At 39.0% G+C, this 23,974-nt stretch overlaps 1 protein-coding gene across 4 annotated transcripts in view; it reads right to left on the minus strand.

The window, feature by feature from the left end:
- Nucleotides 1–23,974, minus strand: part of LOC149315685 (protein phosphatase EYA2) — a 198,943-nt gene that overhangs the window by 54,888 nt on the left and 120,081 nt on the right. For all 4 annotated transcript variants that reach the window (XM_089513900.1, XM_089513901.1, XM_089513898.1 and 1 more), the window contains 4 exons: nt 22,109–22,176; nt 19,074–19,251; nt 14,308–14,432; nt 12,366–12,449 (listed from right to left, as the gene is read on the minus strand). In XM_089513900.1, the coding sequence (XP_089370026.1) occupies nt 12,366–12,449; nt 14,308–14,432; nt 19,074–19,251; nt 22,109–22,176 (455 nt within the window). The remainder of the gene's footprint in view (nt 1–12,365; nt 12,450–14,307; nt 14,433–19,073; nt 19,252–22,108; nt 22,177–23,974) is intronic.

Consider the following 23,974-nt stretch of genomic DNA (forward strand, 5'->3'; position numbering starts at 1 on the left):
AAAACAGCCTGCTTAGGAATAGCAAGGGGGAAAGGAGAGAAGCAGAATTACATCCACTTGCAACATGTGACCGCCTGTATTGGAACAGCAATGGGAGAAATTTATCTAATGTGAATCAATAGTGGAAAAGCAGTACGACTGGAAGACATTGATCGGTTTTGCCATCAATGAAAAGGAGTGTTCCAGGAATGGATGGAAGACAAAGTACCTATAGGACAGACATGACATTGTGTGATAAGATATAGCCACAGACGCTACTAATTCCACCTTGACAGCCTCATGTAATAAAGTCCTCAGAATCCTTCAATATTAAAGCTGTGACAGGATTAAAAGAATTCAAGACAGTAAATTTTCTGAACTCTGGTTTATCCTCCAGAATACAAGCCTGCATGGAAGAGTGCTTGCTTGTTTCTATCCATTTGCCAGAGAACCTGTTGCATGTTGACATCATTCACAGTATGTACCCAACAATGTGATGGATATTTTGGGTATGAATGTTTGTGGGGTGGGAAAGACCCATCACCCTATTCAAAAATAAAGCCAGAGTTTGTTTTGAAATGGTGACTTTAATTTTAGTTCTTATTAAAACAAGTATTTGCTTCTGCTTGTTTTTGAGTATGGGCAGCGGCATGCTCTCCAGCATTTCACAGATGAAAATCCGGACACAAGTGGACAAGTATCATCACTGTGGTGAAGACTGCATTAATAACCAAGATGGTTTTTAAAGAGGAAGAACACACAAGCTTGGAGAGGCTGCAGTAGTTTGTTTTTACCTGAATGTACAGGGAAGGGCAAGATTGATCCCCCCCTCCTCTTTTCAATTAACTTCTGAGTTTATTGAATGCAAACTACTTTTGCACAGTTTGCAGCAACCAAAGTAAGCTAAAGACAAAGGGGGAAGGTGGGAGGAAGAGAGAGAAAATTGAATATTTTAAAAAGTAGCTGAAAAACATGGGATGATAGAGAAGTAATTGGGACTTTCCCTGACAAGTCGGGATAGTGGAAGGGTATGCGAAGGAACAATATTTTTTTACACTACCTGCAGGTACTCCTGATCCAGTTGGCTGGACATATTGTATTCAATTACCTCCTCCTGTTCCTTTTTCATAGCTCTCAGTAAATTGTAAAAGGAAGTTGGAGGCTAACTTATCTTTGGCAATCTCTCAAGCACAAGTCACTCTTTCTTCAGTTTCTGGTTCCAAATCATTCACCGTTCCAGAGTGATGTCTTAACTAGCTAAACTGTTAAGACTTGCACTCCCTTAATGAACAGGGCAGAGATTGACTGTCCTTCCATTTTACTTTTGTGCCAACTCATCTGATCATTCAAATGTTTGAGTAATGTATTTCCACCTCTAACTCAGGTTTTTTTTTTACTTTTCAAAAACAAAACACACACCACACACAAAAGGCGCATACACAAACGTTCCCCATACCAGCCACTCTTTATTGAAATAAACAGACTTTCTCCCTTCCTGCCAAGTACTTGCTTATGCAGTGAACAAATAATGACTTTTCCACCAGGAAGAAAGCATTAATTAAGCGTATTTGTCAGACTTCTATTCTCTGGGGGGAAATGGGGGAGGGTTATCTTCTGGAGGTGTCAGCCAGAGGTGAAAGGCAGATTAGTATGCAATTGGGGGCCTTCCAAGTTAAATCTCATCTTTGTGGTTAGCTGTTAATAATAAAGTTGTCATTAAAGAAAGAGTTTAATGGTTTTAATTTGGTTTAATTACTTGGAAACGCTTGGAAATGGGGCCAGTTTGTTTGCTTGTGTTAACTAGAAAAAAGAAGTCATGGTTGTAAAGAGAAAGAGAAAGAGGGAGGAAGAGAGGAGGGTGATCCACATGTCTGAACGCAGGCAAGTTATACTCTATTATTTCGTTGTTGAGTTTCATGCCGTGATGACATATCTATCTATGAATATATATAGGGTTTTTAAAATTTTAATCAAGTTTTTCTGAACTCCAACTTTTCTTAGCACCAGTTGCTTCATTCTTCCCTAGTTATTTATTTTAATATATCACAAGGGAGTAATGTATGTCAATATAAAACTATTTGTGATTTATGTCTCTACAAAACTGTTAACTCTTTATACACTATTTATCTTCTCTTACTGAACTTCTCTTTCTAAATGTATAAACCCTCTTCCATCCAAATGGGATCCTGGGTGTTAGACATAACAAGACAAAAAACAAACAGAATAATGACAACTGTAAAAAAAAAGGCTTTAAAAACTATTCAACTGCCAAACCAAATGAATCAATTTGGGGAAAAAATTAAAATGACTTGGATTTTGCTATATCAAGTGGACAAAAAGGACTATTTTGGTGTGTGTGTGTGTACGACAGCAGGCTATAAGACATAAAGGATAAGATTTATATGAAAAGCTTACTAGCTGAATGTTATCAAGGAGGGAACAAAATTATAGACAGTGTTAAAGTGGAGACAGGGGACAGGTGGCAGTAAAGAACAGTGGAACCTGAAGAGGAGATGTGTAGGTTGTTTTTAAAAATAACTTTACCCTTTAAAAATGGATGATACTTGGGTTTTCCAGATTTGTATCAGTTCAGGCCCTGAGATTTTTCATTACTAAAATATGAGACTAATTGAAAGTCCTTGGTGAAGTCACTGTCAATGATGATGCATTAAACATCAACCACAAGTGCTCACACTATGAATGACACATTCAATTCTTTTTTTAAAAAAATAATAAATGCGAATATATTCCTCTCCCCCTCCCATCCACACAAACACAGACTCTTTCCAGGACAGTGCTCTCATGCTGAGATTGCTCCCCCCCACCCCCCAAGGCCTGGAGAAGAAAGGCCAGGCTCTGAGTTATGGGAATTCTAGTTGTTACAGCTCTTCTAGCAACCACAGTTTGCATCCAAAGGCGGGATACAAACCGCCGCTTTGCGGCGCTTCCCCGCCGCCGCCGTTTGCTCTGCGCGGGAGCTGCAGCAGCCAAACCGCGCGGCTCCCGCGCGGAGCAAAAAAGAAGCTCCATTTCGGAGCTTCTTTTTGTGGCGCCTCTATGACGTCGCGAGGCGCCGCTGGCGCATTCGTGACGTCATAGGCGCCGCGACACGTCTGGACGCTATGCGTTCAGTACGTAAAGATGGCGGCGCCCATGTGGAAGGGGCGCCGCCATCTTGTACGTATAGGATACGTACTAGGGTTAGGGGGTGCGGAAGCACCGCCCCTTCCTAACCCTAGTACGTATCCTATACGTACTATATGGCGGTTTGTATCCCGCCAAAGATAGACAAGATGGTACCTTGCAGATGTTTTGGACTATAACCCACAACAAAACCCTAGCCAACATGCCAAGTGATCAGAGATGATGAGAAGTGCAATCCAGAACACTTGGAGAACACAAGTTTGCCTACCCATCTTTACATTCCTTGAAGTCATGTCAAGCCATGAAAAACAGAGTACACTCAAAAGGACACAAGAAGCAGTGTGGTGAATCAGACCATACTCTATCCAGTTCAGCATTCTGTTCACACAGTAATCAATATGTTGTCTATTGGAAACTGGTCTTCAGTGCAACAAGCAGCACATGAATGTTTCAGCTACCTCCTTCTGTCTTCTGTAATGATTATATAGAGACTATTGGCTCAGGTAACCATCTTGCATGAATTTGTCTAATTAACTTTCTAAACTATCAAATCTGGCAGCCATCACTATGTCTTGTAGTAGCAAATTCAGCTGCTTAACTGTGTGCTGCACTCTTACTAGCCTCTGTTTTTTTTCTTTAAATAAGAAAAAGAAAAATCTGAACATATGCTAACAAACCACACTAACTGCCTGGAATAGCTCTCCTGATAAACGACATAGTGGCATGTCTATAATAGTCTTAAAATTGCTTACAATGACTGAATGCTTTTATTATTTAACCTAAAGGGGCACTGAATACAAGATTTAGCCTCTAGTAGTTTAAACAAAATATTTCCTACTTCCTCAGAAAATCCTTCCCAAATTGTATTCATCTTGAGTTAATCCACCATCTACTGAGTGAATTAGTGTGTATTTGTTTTGAAAATCTATTTTATAGAATTCCAAAGAGCTATGTTTTCCTTAGGAAGGACTTACTCTGCCTTTCCCCCTCTCCTCCCTCCCCGCATTATTTCTTTTCAAATGGTGGTGCCTGCTAGTAGGCCATGGTAGGTTTTTAATATCCCAAGGTGCCCAGCCCATATGAGTAACAAAATGTAAATAAACACAGCTGAACCAGGAAGAAGATGGAAGGTTTTCTCATTAAAGAAATAAAATAAACAGATGTCCTTGAGCACTTTGGCGTATGTTTGTCAAAAGAATGGAGGACTCTTAGATGTCTGAACAGCAGCAGCGGTGGTACACACATATTAGGTCAATTCTCAAACAAAGCAAAGAATACATGTCACTCTGAATTAGCTAATAAAGCTCATGGGGGAAGTCTAGATTTGATTTGAAGTCAGCTTGAGCTTTTGCAAACCAAGCCAGTCAATTTGAACTTCTACCACTAATTTTAAGTGCCATTTTAAACTCCTATGCTGAATAATAAAAGGGCACAAATGTGGATGAAAGTCAGGGACAGTATGACTACTTTTCTAGATCATTTAAAATCAGCTACTGATTTTAAAGGAAATTAACATGATGAGTGGAAGCACATAATTAAGCTCCACTGAGGAAGATTTTTTTTAAACACCCCTGATATCCATTCAAATGATATGTCTTTAACATGCATCTGGATATAGCTGGAAAACATTAATATGGAGGCAACGGGATCATGTTTGTCTAACATGCTCATGGATATAAATGTATTGGCATGTCTCCATGTTGAGTCCAAAGACTAAGAAGCTCTCATTTGTATTCTAACAATTTTGATGGGCATTATCTCAAAGTTTACTGCATGGGTGCGGCGACTTTGGCTTTCGATATTTTGGACTTCAGCCCCCAGAGGTTCCAGGCAGCACAGTACAGTAAATGGCAAGCAATGGTGGGAGCTTCAGTTCAAAATATCTGGAAAGCTGAAGACATAAGCTGGTTGGAATTTGGATCCATGATTCAGCTGGTGAAACAGAAAAAATAATTCTTGGGATATTCTATCCTGTGACCATAGTATTACTTCTGCAAAGCATTCTGCTAGAGTCTTATCTCTGCAATTGGATGTATATCAGCAAAAGTGCCAATGTACAAAGTTTTATTTTGTTTCTACAATGTATTTTTGAATGCTGAAATTATTGTTGACATTTTCACATTTTCAGTATCTCAGGAAGCCCCAAGAGTGACTGACCTCTGATTCCCAAAAGAAAACTTAAAAATCATATCTCCTTCCTTTGCACTTTGCCTCTTTTTGCACCCTTTAGTCCTCTCATTTGCTTCACCTTATGCTTTCATAATGTCTCCCTCTTACTTTGCAACTGCACTACTCTCCCTTCTTTGCTTAACCTTGCAACTTTTCCATGCCCCCCTCCCTTGCTTCTCGCACTCTGTGGCTTACGCATCCCAGTGGCGTGACTAGGGTGGTGCTGGCTGCACCAGGTGACACCCTAAGCAGGGATGACACCACTGCTCCTCAACCATCTGACTATTGGCAGAAATTAGCTTCCTTTTCAATTATCATTTCATGTTACTCCACCTCCTCCTTTTTCATGTGCCTTGCTCCCTATCTGTTCTACCTGCCATTCCTCTCCCACTTTATCTTGCCCCTATCCCATCCCATTCTTTCCTTCCTTGAACCTAAAGTTGCACTTCGAACCATCTCCGCCACCCACTTCAGGCAGGTCAAGGCAGTGGTGCTGATGCCACTGCAAAACAAAGATCAAGAGGAGAGGGAGACAAAGCTAAAACTAAACACTTTCAAAGGGAGAGGCAGTACTGTTTCTTGCAAAACAATTGGACAGACTAGCAACTGTATCTTTCGCCCTGCAACCCCACTCATACAAGGACTAGAAAATTATTTTTAAATGGAAGCTTGGAATCTGAGCCAGGTGATGGTTCCAAATGGGCCCTGGCTTACATGCTTGGGATCCAGGTATAATCTAGCTATCTGAATAGTATGTCAGTCCTACTTATCCAAACAGTATAAGAAAATATTCTTAAAGCTGGCAGAGAAAAAATTTCATGCAAACTAAACCACAATTTTGCACCTATTGTGTTTCCTCTTCTATTGCCACTCCTCCAGTTCTGAGCACTGAAGGGTATTAGCATTATGTACTTTCATCTTTTTTAAATGCACCTGTTCACACCTGGATGCCATAAAAGGGGGGAAAGAGAGTAGAACACTCCTGGAACAATAATGTCACAGCACATTTGGTGCTTACAAGGCCTCTGCTGACCTCTGTTGTCCAAAGATCTATACAGATGGAATTAATGCCCATCAGGTATAATTAATGACAGATTATGTTTCAAGACTTGCATGGGAAATGTACTGACAACAAAGAGAATCACAGCTAACATAATGTGTATTGTTCAAGGGAAGGTTAGTTCATGCAATTATTTGTTCAGGGAAAGCCCACGAATCATTTCCTTTCAAATTCTGTTTGGACTGTACCCCAAAGGTTTATATTTGACAATCATGCATTCTTTTTGTATGGACATCCTTTTCCTTGTACACTCATTCACACTTTACTATTGTATTACATCACAAGGATATATGTGAAGAGATATTCATTTTCAATAAAAAATTTATTTAATGGGCTTCTGTACTTTCCCCTTGACCTTGTGTGTATATATGTTCAATTTCTGTCTGTCTCTCTGTTTCTTATGGTACGATAGGAAAGTGGCTGGTTGGTTTTTACCAGATTAGGATGGGCTATTTGGGATGATGTTTACTTAAAATATAAGTTTAGATGCATACAAGAAATCCACTTTGGGATGAACCTGGTGTGGCACCCCAATTTTTGTTTTCATTCACACAAAGTAGTGTGACACACATTTGAAAGATTCCAACAAATTAATTTTGGAGAAATTTTGCCCTAACTTATTGTGTGCCTTCAAGTCTTTTCTGATTTATTGCAACCCTCAGTTGACCCCATCTCAGGGTTTTCTTGGCAAAATTTGTTCAGAAGAGGTTTGCTTTCTCTAAGGCTGAGAGAGTGTGATTTCCCCAAGGCCACCCAGTGGGTTATGATGGCTAAGTGGGGCTTCAAACCCAGATCTCCAGAACTGTAGTCCAAGGCTTAAACCACTATATCGCACTGGTTCTCTTTGCTATAACTATATGAATTAAATTAAGTTTTTTTGTCAGTTTGTTTATATCACTGCTTCATGATGGACTGATTTTTGCAAAATCTGAAAGAAATGTTTGGTATGTTGTGATTATGTGGTGCACATAAAATGCACTTGGAGATTGGGGGGGTATTCTAATTATTTTTTTCATTCATGTGGAGTAGTGTCTCTGGCAACCACTTGGAAGAGGCACACTCTCCTAGGAACTCCATCTGCACTGCAGAAATAATCCAGTTTGACATCAATTTAACTGCCATGGCTCAATGCTATGGAATTCTGGGAACTAATAATTAATTACAAAAGGATCGTTGCCATTTCAGCTTGGCTGGGTAGACTCTGCTCCAAATGAAGTTTGCCTATTGGGAGCAGAAAAAGCTATTTGAGGTTCCTTTTCCATTGAAAAACCCAAACCAATTACCTTTCAGAGCTGGTACAAAGTAGTTTATTGGGGGGGAAAACTTATAATACACATTCCTCACTTTATTTATATTTATTTATTTATGACTGCCATGTTGCCAAAGAAACATCATGATGCCAAGTACTCAAGAGACTATGTTAATAATACATCAAATACTGGACTTTTTGGAAAAGAGAGTTCAGACATTCAACTGGAGTTCACCACAGTTCTACTTTCAGACTAAGCCAATCTTGTCTTGTAAGATGTCTTAAGACTCACTAGAAGGAACATAAGTTGAGTGGATCTTGCAAAATATAGAGGAATCTTGTAACACTTTTGAGACTAAGAAACTTCTAGAGTGAATCTTGGTGATTTTTCTTAATTTTTAACACCTGTGTCCCCACTCCTTCACTTTAGATGAGGCCAGTACTATCGAAAGAACAGTAGCTATAGTCTCTGTGCATGTATAAATCATGTGGCACTCTAGTTGTTGCTGGAGTATAGTTCCCAGCACTCCTCATTATTGATTCTGCCATCTAGGGCTGATGGGTGTTTTAGTCTAACAATATTTGAAGGACTGCATGATTTCCAACTCTGATATAAATTCATGCATCAGAAGGAAGGGTTTTATTGCTGAACTACAGCCACATAATGGGATGGCCTGACGTATACATGGCTGATCTTACGTCCAAAGAATAGCCTTGTTAGAGGCAAAACACAGATGCGCTGGAGGAGGTGAACATACAATCAGTGTCTGCAGAACATGGAGGAAGGATCAAGAAATCCAGAGCTCTGAAATATCTCATGAACTGATTTTTGGATAGCCTGATTTCTAAACTAAAAACATCTCAAAACCAGTTGCAAAACCTTCTGCCTTCTTGGACATTATGTCTTGAACCTCTGAGCAGTAGTGCTTGAACCAAAAATTTAAAAGGGAGATTGGAAAGAGGAACAGCTGAATTAGGATGTACCTATAAACTCGAGTCCATTGGCAGTGGTTTGAAAACAGAAAATGGTTTCCTTGCACATTACATATATTAATACATTAGTTGACACTTCAGATGCTAAGCAGGGTTCTCATGCTTGCTTTATTGCAACATTTCGTTGAGTCCTGTGCCCATATTAATGCACACTAGACCAAATACATGTTCCACTATTCAGGTTTACCTGTACATCTTGGCTTGTATGAAAAACCTGTCTCCCATCTTTGTCTCTTTAACTATTCTTTCCCCTAGTTGGGACTGAACTTGTCACCCCGTCATCATACCCTCATGTTTTCCAATAATTTTACAATTCACACTCCCCCCCCCCCCCCCACACACATCTGATATAAAGAGGCTTCACTCCATTCATCTAATGAAGTGGAATAATGACCACAAAAACATATGCAAGAAATGTCTTTCTCTCAATCTCAAAGTGGAACAAGATCCCTCTAATTTTTTAAAAAGTGAACACTCACATAATTTTGGCAACATCATTTTGAATGCCCAAAACAACTTTCTTGTGAATATTTTCATAAAAGATCATGGTAGCTGAAAATTCAAAATGACAAGGCCATGGGAAGAAGCTAATGATGATTCTGAAAATACAGCAATGGACCATGATCCAATAAGTGCAAGTCTCCCCTAACAGCCATTCCATGATTTGTGGGGAGTGGGCAAGATTACAAAGCATGTGGTTATATTCCCTACCCGGGTGTGAAATGAAGACACCAGTGCTGAGATCATCCTCTTGAAGTCTCTGCACTGCTGTAGTCATTTCATATCTGGCTATGGGGATGTGGTCAGATGCTTCTACAATCCTTCCCATTCACCACAAAGCATGGGATGGGGGGCTTCAGAGGCTGTTCAGTAAGCTGGGAATGTGCATGTAGACTACTACTGTATGCTGAGTCATACAGGATTGTACTCCTTAAGTGCTAACTGCAACAATTGTTTCAATTCATCTGATTTTCATCTGATGGTGGAACAATTAGTGCAAAAGGGTATTTAATGTGAAATTAACCAGGTACAAACAAATGTTTGCCTTCAATTACATGTACTGTCATTTCAGGGAAAGATGCTAGAAGCTTTCCAAACATTTCAGGCGGTTTCTACATCATAAACAGCACTTTAGATCTTTTTACATGAGCTCAGTTCTAAAGGCAGAAAATAAATCTATCTGCTAATTACATGTCCGGCTTGCTATAACCATCATAAAACAAGCCCAGCTGGTAGAATCATAAAATAGTGTAAAATCATATTTCTACAGTCACAGAAGCAGTGTCCAAGGCAATTCAAACAGCTGCCCAGTTGGTCATCCTGTTCTAATGAATAGCAAATGCAGCCTCTGATATTCCATTTTATAGTGCTCAAGCAGACTGTAACACAAAGACATCCTGATCATACATGTTTTTATCAGAAAGAAAACTGCTGTAAAAATAAATTAAGGCTGACTGTCTTAAAATTCTGCTAAAGTTATCTAGGTGTAAAAAGTATCAATCTGTGAATTCTGTTACTTGCAGATTAAATATCATAGGGAACAACAATCTAATTATTATACAACAAGCCTCATATGGAATAACACTCTAACTGTTATCCAATCCAAAAGCAATCCAATCCAATAACAATTTCTGGTGTTTTGGCCATATACTTTTATCCAGAATTTTATTGTAGATTATTATATAGAGGTGTGTTTATAAAACAGTGATAGTCTTTGACTGTAATAAACGTTTGTGTTGTAATCCAAGTTAAGATACAAAGAAAGAATGTGTTACTCTTTGGTATGAGGCCAGTGTTCTTGAACTGGAGCAGAGAAAAGGTCTGAAGCTGCATATCTTTGGTCACATCTATGGCGCGGGACAGACCGCCCAAAAAGGGCAGACTCCCAGCACCTTTTTTCTGCCAGAGGGAAGACGCAGTCGCCAAACCACGTGGCTTTCCACTGGCGGAAAAAGAACCCGTGAAAGGTAGGTTCCTTTAAAGCTGCGGTGGCAGCGTACTGGGCCTAAGATACAGAGAGAAACTACATTGAAACGGGTTTCACACTGGTTTAGTTACTTATTACAGAATTTTAGCCTCTTTACTGTATCACAATTTGTAAAGTTTTTTGACACGGAAATATTAATGGTTTTCCATCTGGACTTTTTTTTTTAAATAAAAATTGGACAATCCCTTTGTAATGTTGGCAGAATGAGAACGAGCTATGAGATGTGCCTTTTGAATCTGCCAGAAGTCATGCATGACATGGCCCAACTTAACCTTTCCAGCATTAAAAATTAGGATCTTTGATATTTTGGAAGATAGAAAGCCAGAAGTACCTTGCACATAGACTTGAAGAAATGAGCTACACAATCCATATAACTAACTTGTAAAACTATATCACACCAGAGAGCAGACAGAGGACTGGATATGTAAAATACAAATATTTTTGCATGCAAAAGAATTTTAGCCTAGTGTTCTCCATAACATATCAATTTTGCATTTACAGGAAGGTTTGTTCCTCTTGTTTTTAACATGAGCAAACATTCAAAACCCACATATACCCTGAAGAGGTACAATCTGGCCACAGATACATATTTATTTGAATACATCCCTTGAGGGGGATAATTGTCATAAAATCACAGAATCTTAGGAGTTGGAAGGGTTCTCAAGGATCATCTAGCAGAATCCCCTGACATGTAGGAATACACACCTAAAGTACTCTTGAAATACTTTCCAATACCTGTTTAAAGACCTCCAAAGAAGGAGAATTCATCACATCTGGTCTATTCCACTGTTGAATAGTTCTTGCAGTAAAGAACTTATTTCTAATGTTGAGGCGGAATCTCTTGCCTTGTAATTAGAATCCCTTGGTTCATGATCTAGTTTCTGGTGCAGCAGAATATAAACTTACTTCATCTTCTACATGACATCCCTTCAGATATTTAAAGATGGCTATCATGTCACCTTTCAGTCTTCTCTAAGCTAAACATACCCAAATCCCTAAGTCATTCCTCATAAGGCTTGATTTCTAGATCTTTGGGTTATTTCTCTCATACAAGGGAGGAAAAAAGGTTAGCTAACCAGGCAAAACATTTTCTATCATAGGGGCTCAATGGACCACCCAAAAAGGGTTGGCTGGAGGTGCCATTTCTGCTCCCAAGGGAGACCGGAACAGCAAAATTGCGTGGCCTCCCTCCGCCCCAAAAAGAACTCAGAAAAACTGGGTGCTTCTTGGGATGCTGTGCGGACATCATGGGTGTGCCATTGGTGCACCATGGTGCATCAGTGATGCAAGCGTGGCATCGCAACATGCAGATGCGGTGCCATGCTTGCGTCATGGACACGCCCCCGTGTGGGCAATGCCACGCAATAATGGCACCACTGGCATGTACTAGGGCTTGAGAGTGTGTGGTTGCTGAGCGCTCCTGAGCCCTAGAATGGGCCCTGTGACAGCTCTTCCCGCCTGTCTATCCTGAGCTATAGTTTCTTTTCTTTTAAAGAGAAAATCCTTGACAAGAAAAAAAAAAGTAGTTCACTATGCTAATCTAAGAGAAACTGAATAATACAATCTTTTGCAGAAAGTGCTCTCTTGGCAATGTTAATTAAATTTTCACATGTTGGGGGAAATATCACTGGGTTTACTAGTCTTAAATAAATGCTTTAGAAAAATATCAGCAACATCTGCTAGAATAGCTGCTCTATTAAGTGGCCTTACTGTTCTCAATCTGTTCTGAGTGGACAAACAGCAATGGGGGTAGGGAGAAACCACACAGATGAATTCCACAGTACCTTTCCGTATCTGGATGCAAAAGTTCCCGTGAGTAAGGAGTGGAAAATAATTATTGTCTCATCCAAGTCCCACACAAACACACGCTGTGATGAAAGACATAAGGGAATGGGGTGGAGGACAGAAAAAAACCAACCAGTTAATTCAGGAGTATCGCTGTGTGGGATTATATAACAGTGTTGTGAACAGCATCTTCCAAGGGTGACAGGCTACTCCCACCAAAAAGTTCTTCCTCTCGTTTCATTATAATTCCTTGTCTTTCAAGACTGTTGGCAGACCTGACATAATCCTACAAGTTATTTTGGCTGATTGAGCAATGCTACCAGATAACAGTCTTATCTTTTTCTCCTGATATTCCATATGCCTAGAACTCTTGACCAGACTATCTCCAGGAGACATCTGTCCTTCCTTTCCTCCTCAAAATACCTTTTCTATAAAAACCACTCAGGAAGGAAAAATACTACTCCTAACATCTTACAGTAATTAAATCAATTTTTGTTTTGTATTCCTCTCTGGTTCCATTTCACCTCATTCTCCACATCTTGTTTCTCTTGTGTCCATATTTAGACTGTAAGTGTCTTGAAGTATTGGCTAATCAAACCTACTCTTTAGAAAATGTCCTGTAAATAGACAATGCATTAATTTTTAGGGGATGGAATAGGATAATTTTGTTTATAGATTTAGTCTCTCCCTTTCATTAAAAAAGGTGTTTTGTTTTTAATGCAAAACCCTAACATCAAATAGTGTCATCCCATATGCATATTGAATCACTTAATGGCTCTGGCCAAATAAACCTGGGGATTTTAATTTTTATAAGGTTTCTCTTCCACATGGACTTACAAATAAATTCAAATTCAAATGAAACTTTTTGCTGCACCAAGTTTGATTGGTGTAGAAGCAGGTCTCTCACATTATGCATTAGAGATCATAAAGATTTTTTCCCCCTGACAGATCTGACATCAGTTTAGCAGTTGGGTCCATTGGCACTGATATCTACCCTAGTTGGCAGGTCTCTAAATTTCCCACAATGCACATGAAGTAGCATCACTGGTGGTGTGGGAAATAAGTAATTGGTGATTTGTGCAGCCACTAGAGACCGCTTAACCAAGGACTTGCTCAAAAGTAAGTCACTTGAAAGAACCTAGAACCAATTCACAGAATCAGCACACAGGCCAAAAGGTATTTTTGTATTAATTATTTACCAAATGTAAATGTAATACAGGTTTAGTATTCCTTATCCAGAATTCCAAAATCCCAAATACTCCAAAATCCAAAATTGTTCACACAGGTGGCCGAGATAGTGACACCTTTCTTTCTGATGACTCAATGTACACAAATTGTTCCATGCACAAATCTAAAAATATTGTGTACAAAATTAGGTTCAAGCTATGTGTATTAGGTGTATATGAAACATAAATGCATTTTGTGTTTACAGTTGTGTCCCATCTCCAAGATATCTCATTATGTAAATGGAAGTATTCCAAAATCAAAAAAATAAAAAATAAAATAAAAAATCAAAAAAAAAATCAAAAAAAAATCCAAAATTCATAACACTTCTGATCCCAGGCATTTCAGATAGGGGAGACTCAACCTGTAATCATATTGGTTTTTGAAATATATTCTGATTATGACAAAAGAGCAAAACCAAAGAGATCAGAAGGGAGTTGTATAAAAAAATTGAGAGGTAAGTGACCTTGTTACCTGGTGGTGCAGTGGTTAAATGCCAGTACTGCAGCCCAAAAGTTGTGAGTTTGATCCTGCAGGGCTCCAGGCTGACTCAATCTTACATCCTTTCATAGGTCAGTAAAATGAATATCCAGCTTGTTAGGGGCAATTGATTAACACATTGTAAACCACTTAGGGAGTCCCTAGCACTATACAGCAGTATAGAAATGTAAGTGCTATTGCTATTGCTAAGTGCTATTGTCCCCAATTGCTTGTTACCTCAATTTCAGTATCAGCCGCTGGAGAAGGGTCATTACTTCTTTTTGATCGCCCCCGTAATTTTCCATCAGTTCCTCTGTGTTGTCTGTCTGTTTCTGTGTCTTTTACAGGTGTTGTATATTCTCCTGTGAATATAAAGTGGAATCCTATTGAAAGCCAGACCCTATATTATGGTTCTTCTGCACATATCAAAAATCTTCATAGTAGCATCATCTTATCAACACAAGAAGTTACTATTGAGGAAGAAGGGAAAGAAGTTAAGTTGGCACAACTATTGGGGGGGTGGAATTAAATGAAATGAGCACATCTTTATAATTTATAGTTTATACTGGAACTGAAATGATCCTATTCTTTACCATAAGAATTATGCAGATTATAACAATTTAAAGACAGTGCTTTTTTGTTGTTGTTTTTAAAAACTTTTTATATTGAGATTTTAGCTATACTTCATTTTAATTTGTTGTAATCTATCTTGAGTCCCATGATGGGAGAAATGCAAGATATCAATCAAATCCATAAAAATTCACATGGCAGCTATAAAAAAAGTAACAGAAGTTGCTCTATTCAGTTTGATGAGATGTATCTCCAGACTGATTAGCTATCAGTGTGTAATATATGCAGTAAAATAAAACAAAATATTGAAGTTTTTTTTTACAAAAAATTCTGATTATACACTAACAAAATTTTTATAATTCAAACAGGTTAAACAAAATCTTGTCTGGAGAGGTAAGAACAAAAGACACTGAAAATTTAAAAAGAGGGTTGGATCTAAGGGCATTTGGCTAACTTACTATCTTGAACTACAATATATGTGTTGGCTGGGTGGTTCTGGGAGGTGTGGTCCAAAAAACCCCTCCCACTCAAAGTGCACACTTCAAGCACTTGGCAAAACAGAAGAGTGGCTACCTCTATGAAGCTTTGTGTCACCTCTGAGAACTCTTCTTATTCATACTACTAGCAGTCTCCATTCTCTGGCTGTCAAAAGAGTCTTAAAGAGCCAAAATAGAACCTTCCACTTACACAAGGTATGAGAATAATTTTCCATAGAATCTTGTAGACTGCAGAAGTACAAAATAATGTGTGTGTGTGTGTGTGGGCGGTCTACTGGATGGATCCTCCAACCCTTGCTCCAAAGCAACCCAATGAGGATTGAGCATATTCAGTGAACACAAAATTCTCATCGTCTTGGTAGTGGTCATGGAGGAAATGCACTAGTCTATCATGAACAGGAGCATTATCGTAGGCCCTGCATTTTATTGCAAGACCTACTTGTACAACATGCTGGATTTAAAATCCATTTGTCCATGCAGGAAATGCAAATGTGAGTGATGCTTCTGTACATATTTTTATGCCAATCATCTGCATCTCAGTGACCATCTGGGACTTAATGAACTGGTAGGCTGTGCTTGATATAACATACATCCATATATATTGGGCTTTTACAGCAAGTAGAGATAGATGAATAGGAATCTATGACAATATTTCATTGGCTCAGCCAATCCTGATGGTTTTTAGGATACCAGGTGAAAATCTTAGCCTTTTATGGTCGGCGGTAGTACAGGTTACTAAAATTGTTTTAAGAAAAAAAGCTGAATGATTTCACATAACTAATTCAAGTTTTTTTTAAAAAACTACAAGATATTATTTTTTTAAGTTTAAAAATCTCTTTAGGGCATAGTTTATCTTTTAATATTTTATCATTCCCCTTTTAAATTTTGGCTCTCTACAACCAATGAAAACTGAGATGTTTTGCAAGCTGAATGACGTTTTCACTTAGGTGATTTTAATTAAAAGTCATATGCTGTTTAAATACCGTCACACAGCTCCAAGAAAATTTCTTAAGCACACTGACTCAAAATAACAATCCACTGAAAATCAATGGAGCTTACTTCCAAAGAACTGAGTTTTTAAGTCAGCTGAACTTTAACAGAGGTCAAAGATGCCTCATCCTTTGACAATAGAAGATTTGTTACCTGCTTTTTGTACCCTAAAGGCTGCAATCCCAGGGTCCCTGTGGATCCATCCAAAGTGCTGGATTGGGACTTGGAAAAGCAGGGTTTTGGTTGCCACAGAGTCATGAAACCCAATGGGTGACTTTGTGCCAGTCACTCTCTCTCAGCTTGGGTACAGATCAAAGATGTGTTTTAAGGATACAGTGACGAGTGGGGATTAGGAAGGGGAGTCCTGCCTACCTCCTGAACTGACTGGAGGAAAGATGGGATGTAAAAGTAACAGCCACTCTGTTCTGTCTTGCCAGGCTTGTGCCTGTTTGTGCTGGCAGAATTTTGGATATTTCAGAGGCTCTAATGTCATCTCTCTGAGCAGTAGCAAAAAAGACTTCCGTACCTTTGGGGATTATTATGAGCAATGGTAACACTGATAAGATCAGTCTTTACAAAATCTCTTTAGATTTCAATTTTCTTTGTACTTTACATGTCCAAGAACTTGGAAACAGTAGCATTAATGCCAGCACTAACACATTCTTGTTAAAAAGTGTTTGAAAGATAATTATGAGCCGGAAAAATGACCCCCCCCACACCCTTTTCATGGAAACAATTTTGAAATCTCAGGCTATAAAGTCTAAGAAGAGAAGAAAATATTCCCCCATCCATAAACCATATTAGTTTATTTTCCTTGTTGAGTAACAGCAGATGTACAGGCTTGTTCCATAAGTGAGCAGACACCACTGTGGGCATACATCCAGTGCTTATCCACAAATGACGTCATGTTTTATATAAATTATATTGCCTGCCAATGAGAATTTCTCTTGGGAAATGGTATTTGAAGACAATATTCCAGCCATATATTGGAAAGTAGTAATACCTGAGCCTCCAAAGCTAAAAAGTAAGCAATCTAAAAGATCCTGGATAATTTCAAGATGAATGGAAAGCATTTTTTCTTTAATAAGGAGCTCTTCATTAATGGTTAACCTAACCTTGTATTCAATAGCTCTTTTTAAAGGGACCTCAATCAATAGCCACTCTGGTTAAATTTCCCCATACAACTAGATTTAATAGGCAGTTGCTAAAAAGGAATTGCATTTCTGGAAAAGATTATGAGACACATGAACTTTTGTTTAGATTTGTTTAAAAAAAATTCAGGGCAGAAATGGGGTGCAATAGCATTATGAATGAATATGAAGAAAATTAAAAGGGGCTAGTAACAGATTGATCTGTCTGTATCTATTCTCAAATAAGCCTCAATTAATGCAGTAGGAGTTACTTCTGAACAAATATTATAGGACTGTACTATGGAATGTCTTCACTAATACTGGTTATTTTAAATCTATTGTGAGAAGATACATTGAACAGTGATCATGTCACACTTCACTTAAATCACTTCACTGGCTGCAAATTAGTTTCTGGGCAAAGTATAAAGTATTGGTTATTACCCTTAAATTCCTACATGGTATGGCTCCATGTTACCTGCAGGATGTCTTCTCCCATACAATCCACCCTGTACACTCAGGTCCTCTAGGAAATGTTTGCTCCAACCAGTCAGGAGGAGACTGACAACTGTTTCCCAGAGGACCTTTTCATCTACTGCCCTGAAAGTGGAATGACCTGCCAGAAGAGATATGACAACTGAAAACACTGACAGCTTTTAAAACAATGTTAAGGACACATCTCTTCCAGCAAGCCTACCCTGTCAATTTTAAATAATAACTTTTTAATTGCTATACTTTACAGAATGTATTATATGAGTGTATTTTAATGGTTTTATAGGCCCGTTACAGACGAGCACCCTAGGACGGACTCAGTCCGTGCTAGGGTTAGAAAGGGGTGTCTCTTCCGCCCCGGATATGATGCTGCGAGTGCGTGATTAGCGCCTTGTGGTGTCACATCCGGGCCCCAGGAAGGAGTGCGATTTTTGCGCTCCTTCTTTGCTGCGTCCGGGAACTGTGCCGTTTGGCTGCTGCGGTTCCTGGATGCAGGAACCGGCGGCGGCAGCAGACCGCCACTTTTCGGCATTCTGTAACCCGCCATAGTATTGTATTTTAACTCTTGGTTTTATGTATTTTCTTTTTAAATTGTGTTTTATATTTTAACATGTTGTACCACATCTCGATCCTTGAGGAGAGGTGGGAAAGAAAAAAATAGACTGTTGTTGTTGTTATCTCATCCATCCAGCCTTTAGGATGAGACCAAATAGTTATGTCTGCTGGAATTTTGTAAGTTCTTTGGCATTGTTTTCCTTTGCTTCATCCTTTGGTTCCTTTGTTACATACCCCTAAGTTTTACCTTTGACTTATCCATGGGTCATATCAAAATCTCTAATTTCAGCCCCAAAACCTGCCCTTGATTTATACATGAGGTTGACTTATAGTTGGGTATACACAGTAGTTGTATTATTAATACAATTTTGAAAATAGAAATATTCACTTTCCTCTTTCTGAAAATTAAATTTAAACTTTAAAAAAAATTCTGCAAGCCAATTGCTTGTGATACGAAACATACTTTTTCCTTCTAGCTTTCACAGGGAATAGCACAAAGCATAGAATGAGCCAAGTCTTTAACTATGTGATGTTCTTCATCATTTTCATCACATACACAAAAGAACAAATATACTGTGACTTAGTTGTATCTTCATTGTTGGGTAAAGGAAATATCTTCCAAATTCTTCCAAGGAAGTAATTTTCAACTTCCAAGTTATTGGATAAAGAAAGTAACTTCCAAAACTAGACCCTGAGTTTTGGCTGCAATTAAATCCTACAAAATGATGAGCCTGCAGTAATAAAAGAGATTTTCAGTATTTAAGACACCTACCAGAAAGTGATTCAGTGCTTTGACTGTTGATGTTGTGTGATGATTCTTGGAGAGAGTATGCTGATGTTGGAATGGCTGATGGGCTGATGCTGTTTGCAGACATATATGAAGAATTGTATGAAGAGCTGTAATACTGTGAATACTGACTTTGGGTGAAGCTGGGATATGAAGAATACTCCTTTGAAAAAAAAGACAGTAACTCTAATCACCCCATCCAGGCAAAACATCAATAAGAACGAAACACAATTAAGAGTGATGTAGCTGGAAGAAGAAGTATAATTTGACTTACAAATATTTTCCATTATTTTTGACATTACTAAACACAACAGTAATATTGACCAACAGTGTTCTGCAGAAGGTATATTACTGCTGGCTGTAGAGTTCACAAGGAAAAATTAAAGTTCCAAGGCAACTGGTAGTATGAATGTATGAGTGATGTAGCAAACCCTTTCATGAATACTCAGACAACTGTATGCCTGCAAAAGGACTTTTCATTTGTTTGTTTAAACAGTTGCTCTGCAGCATCAATGTGACATCCATGTGTCTAAGTGTTTGTGTGTGGGAATGTGTGTGAGCAGCAGAATTTAATAAGCAAATAAGAGCCATGCACACATTGCTGTTATGTTAGTTTTATTCTTGCACAGGCTAGCTCTATATAAGCAAGTCACAGCTATCTGATAAATGTTTTACATTTTTATAGAATACTTTTACATTTTTATGGAATACTTAATGAAAGTTAACATGCATCTGCAGTTAATCTGTGATGTGCAAGGTAGATATATTAATTTATTACACAATGACTCTGTTCACAACTATGTTCTTTGATTATATGAACAAGCTATATGTTCAAAGAATACGTTTAAGGAATTACTTCCCTGGGCTGAAATAGACTGGCTCGAAGCCATCCCCTGTGAAGGCAGATTGGGGCCATGACAACCGTACGGTGAGGCCCCAATCTGCCTTGAACCGAATCCACTCTGTGTGACATTTTAGAATGTTTATTCGCATTCATTACCTAAAGCCAAGTTTGGAAAAGAAAGACGTGGGAGCTTTCTGTAAGATAATGGAAACTGCTAGCTTAAAAAAGAAAAGAGGAAAGCTGTTCATATGATACTTTGGTCTCCCCATAAGAACTGGGAAATGTTTTCAACATTGCAGTTGACGTGTTGAGCCAGACCCAAGACCAGTAGGAGAAGGAACCGAAGTTGGGGTGAGGTGGGGGAATAATTTTGAAAACATTTGATTGTTAAGTCCCTTTTTAAGCTGTTGAGCTCTGTACAAGCCCATAGATATGCCCCCTACTGTTTGTTTTGTAAAAATCAGATGTTAAGATAATCAGAGGTAACTCTCAAAGAAGTTAGTCATGCCCGTTTGGGTGTTATAGTCCTTTCTGAAAGAACAATTTCAATAGATGGTGCTCAGAAATGTTTATTCTATTGCCCTTTCACTCTTCACAATTTTAGCACAATGTCCCTGTCTGGAAAATATATATTTTTAAAGAATTTACCATGAAAGAAATGAAGGAAATAGAAAACCCCCTTTTAAATAATATACTAGAAATTTGGGGGAAAAAAATAAAGAATAAAGTGGATGAGCCCTGTGAGTCGATAGCAGTGGTAGCAGCTATTAAGAAAAATTAATGCCAGCCATCTCACCATTAACACCAGTTATAATGCTAAAAAAATTTCCAATAAATTTAAAGGAAGAATTAGGGAAATTGGTAAAAGGTCAAGAAATATATAGATAAAGAATGGATGAAGATAATGAGGGAGAAAGGGAAAATAAAGGAGAAATTGCAAGGAGTCTCCTGGCCTATGACGTCCACTGGAGTCTCATAGGACCTATGAATCTACTTTGGCAGCTGTAAAAATGTCCCCTGGAATCTGGTGAGGAGCTCTCTGACTGAGAATTCCAAATACCCCTCTCTAACCAGGAAACCCCAGGATTCCATAGAAAGCAGCCATGGCAGTTAAAGGGGAATCATAGTGCTATTATTATGTAGTGTGAAAGAGGCCTTGATACTGGCAAGGGCCAGAAAGCCCCATCCTGAAATTCCTTTATGGTACTGAGTATCCTTGTTAAACCCAATTCAAGTACTGATGTGGATATTTAAAGACCTAAATAGCTTGGAAACAGGCTAGTTTTATGCCTATCAATCTACGCAGTTTTTTGAGAACATGTCTGGAAGGACTTGTTTACATGGGGAAATTATCCTGAATTCCCTCTGGACTCCCTGTATCTTTTTTACATGACACAGGATCCAAACCTGAATGGATCTGGACTGTGTTCACAACATAATGCCCAATTTGGGGCTCCCCTAGCCTGCATTTCAATAACTCACCTTTAGATGTGGGTTTTTGGCTCTCCTTGGAGCAACAATGGTGGCTACTTTCACTCACAGCCCTTGTGAGCCGCCTGCCATCACTGGTGCTGACAGCACAAGTCACTTTGAGATCAGAACGATACACCCAGCATTGGTAACATGGCTGGGCATCTTGTTCTGACCTCAGCAGTGGCACTGGGTGATGAACAGGGACTGTGTGGGAAGACAGCCACTTGTCATTCACAGTGAGAATCAAAAACCTGTAGCAAAAGAGAGCAAGAAAGGGGGAGAATTCAGGGCCAGAATAACTCCAGGATCATCCCGGAGTACTCTGGCAAATGAAGACAAGCCCTAAGACTGTCTGTGGAGAGGGCCTTCTCAGTGGTAGCTCCTCATCTGTGGAACTCAGTTTCAAGTGAAGCCCATTTGGCCTCATCCTTTTCACATTTAAAGATCTATTTCTTTAAAAATACTTTGGTATAAAGTTTTACTGTGTTGCTCTTTGATTTGGTGGTGTATTGATTATGAACATTTGATATGATTTTAGTGGAGTTACAGTGGGTTCCATTCGTTATTAATGGTGCTTGGGTGCTCCCCCCGCCCTTTGCAGAAATGTAAAGATTAATTTTATAGTAATTTGCATGATTCATGAGAAAAATGATAAATGAACTGCCTTCCCAAGAGATTTTTTTAAAAATGTTTGAAACTGTACCTGGTGCACTGTGCTGAAACCTGCAGAACCTGTCAGGCCATTGGGTCCCTGGTAAATCCCTGAGGTACCTAAGAGAGATCAGAAGAAGCAGTGAGAAGATTCACAGAATTTTACCAACCTTCATATAAATAACCAAACAACTGTTTGGGTAAGTGTTCTCACTACAACTTATTTGGCAATCTCTATCATATGTTAAATTAAGGAAGCAGTAGTAAGGGGGTTCTTGGAAGAAATAGTCCCAAAATGAACATTTCCAGGGTCCTGGTCATCTGCAGCTCCCAGAGATTCCTCAGTTAACTATACCTTGATTACCTGGAATTCATTCCAGGATACCATAAATTTCCCCTTGACAACAATGTAAATTTGTATAAAGAGCGCTAATTAATCTTAGCAACCTTTTCCTTCAACATTAACAGTGACTTAAAAAGTATAAGTGTGCAAAGGGATCTTGTAGCACCTTTGAGAATAACCGTGTTGAAGAAGTTGTAACATAAGCTTTTGTAGACTTGGTCTACTTAGATGCAACTGAGGAAGTAGACCAAGTCTATAAAAGCTTATGCTACAACTTCTTCAACACAGTTTCAAAAAGGTGGTACAAGATTTCTTTGCATGTTGATATTTCAGACTAACATAGCTATGTCCCTGAATTACAAAGCACAAGTAACACTTCCAAGTGGTCATTTACATTTAAAAATCCCCTGTGTCAATACCTTGGTCAAGAAAAATTGATAACTAAAGATTAGCCAAAGAGGAACATCATTCCTACATGAAAGAACCAATAGAGAGTACCAACTGAGGGTTGATTCACACACACATGCCCTTCATTTGATGACTATACTTATTAAGTGATGTCCTGTGGGTTTGAATAAACTATGAACAGATTAAAAACTGCAGAATTTTCACACATCCTCACTTCAGTGGAAGATACAATGCTTTTTAAATGAGTCAGTGCACATATTCAGATGCAAGTAAAGTGATGGGTCATTGAGTAATATATATAGAGAGTTAGGAATCATCAATAATATCCGCTCAACTGAGGAGAAGCCCCTGATGTTTTCAGACCACAGTTACCCAGGTTCAATGCTAAGTACAATCTTCCAGGGCCAGGACAGACTTTATTCCTATTAGGCAAAGTTGATCACCAGAATCCATTGGCAGAGTGCTGAAACATGCCACCCATCCCCTTCCTGGAAAGGGCTGTGTTTCTATTTCTCTGGAGAGTTCTGCACTGTACGTAAAGCTGGCTAGATTCCAAATGCTTGGCTCTGAGTTGCCCAAGCAATCTCCCAGACCCACATGGCTCACAGATCTGAAGAAGACCATCTCAGAACCAGGTGTTTGGGGCTGGTTGGTTCTGTGGAGGGAAGTGCCATCCCCTTTGTATGGCTACCACTGCTATCGACTCACAGGGCTCATCCACTTTCTTGTCTTGCTCTGAGAGAGAGGAGGGACATGCATTGGTGGCATTGCTTCTTCCTGCATCTGGGTCTGCAGCAGAGAACTATAGCCACTGCAGGCCTGGCAAAGCAACAACAGCAAAAGAGTTGAAAAAGAGTCTCCACTCTGTTTGGGAAAGAGGGCACTACTGCCCTTCTTGTGTAGAATGCAGAACCAGGTTCCCCTAGCTTGTTATTCATGAGTGTCTGGTTGGTGGTGAATGCTATCCACTTACGTCCATTTGCAATGGGAGTTTGCAAAAAAAACCCCACAAATATTAAGGCCTTAGTTTGCTTAGGACAATGTCCAAACTTAGCAGTAGCCCATGCTCTGGCTTGTTTCTCCCACCACAAGGATCAACCAACCAACATGTACCACTAGCATGCCAGTTCATGCTTGACAAAGCTAGAATTAAGTCTTGGTCTTGTG

The sequence above is a fragment of the Sceloporus occidentalis genome, unplaced genomic scaffold (assembly GCF_023333645.1).
Source record: "Sceloporus occidentalis isolate IW3139 unplaced genomic scaffold, rSceOcc1.0.p SCAF_3, whole genome shotgun sequence".
NCBI classification, from domain to species: domain Eukaryota; kingdom Metazoa; phylum Chordata; class Lepidosauria; order Squamata; family Phrynosomatidae; genus Sceloporus; species Sceloporus occidentalis.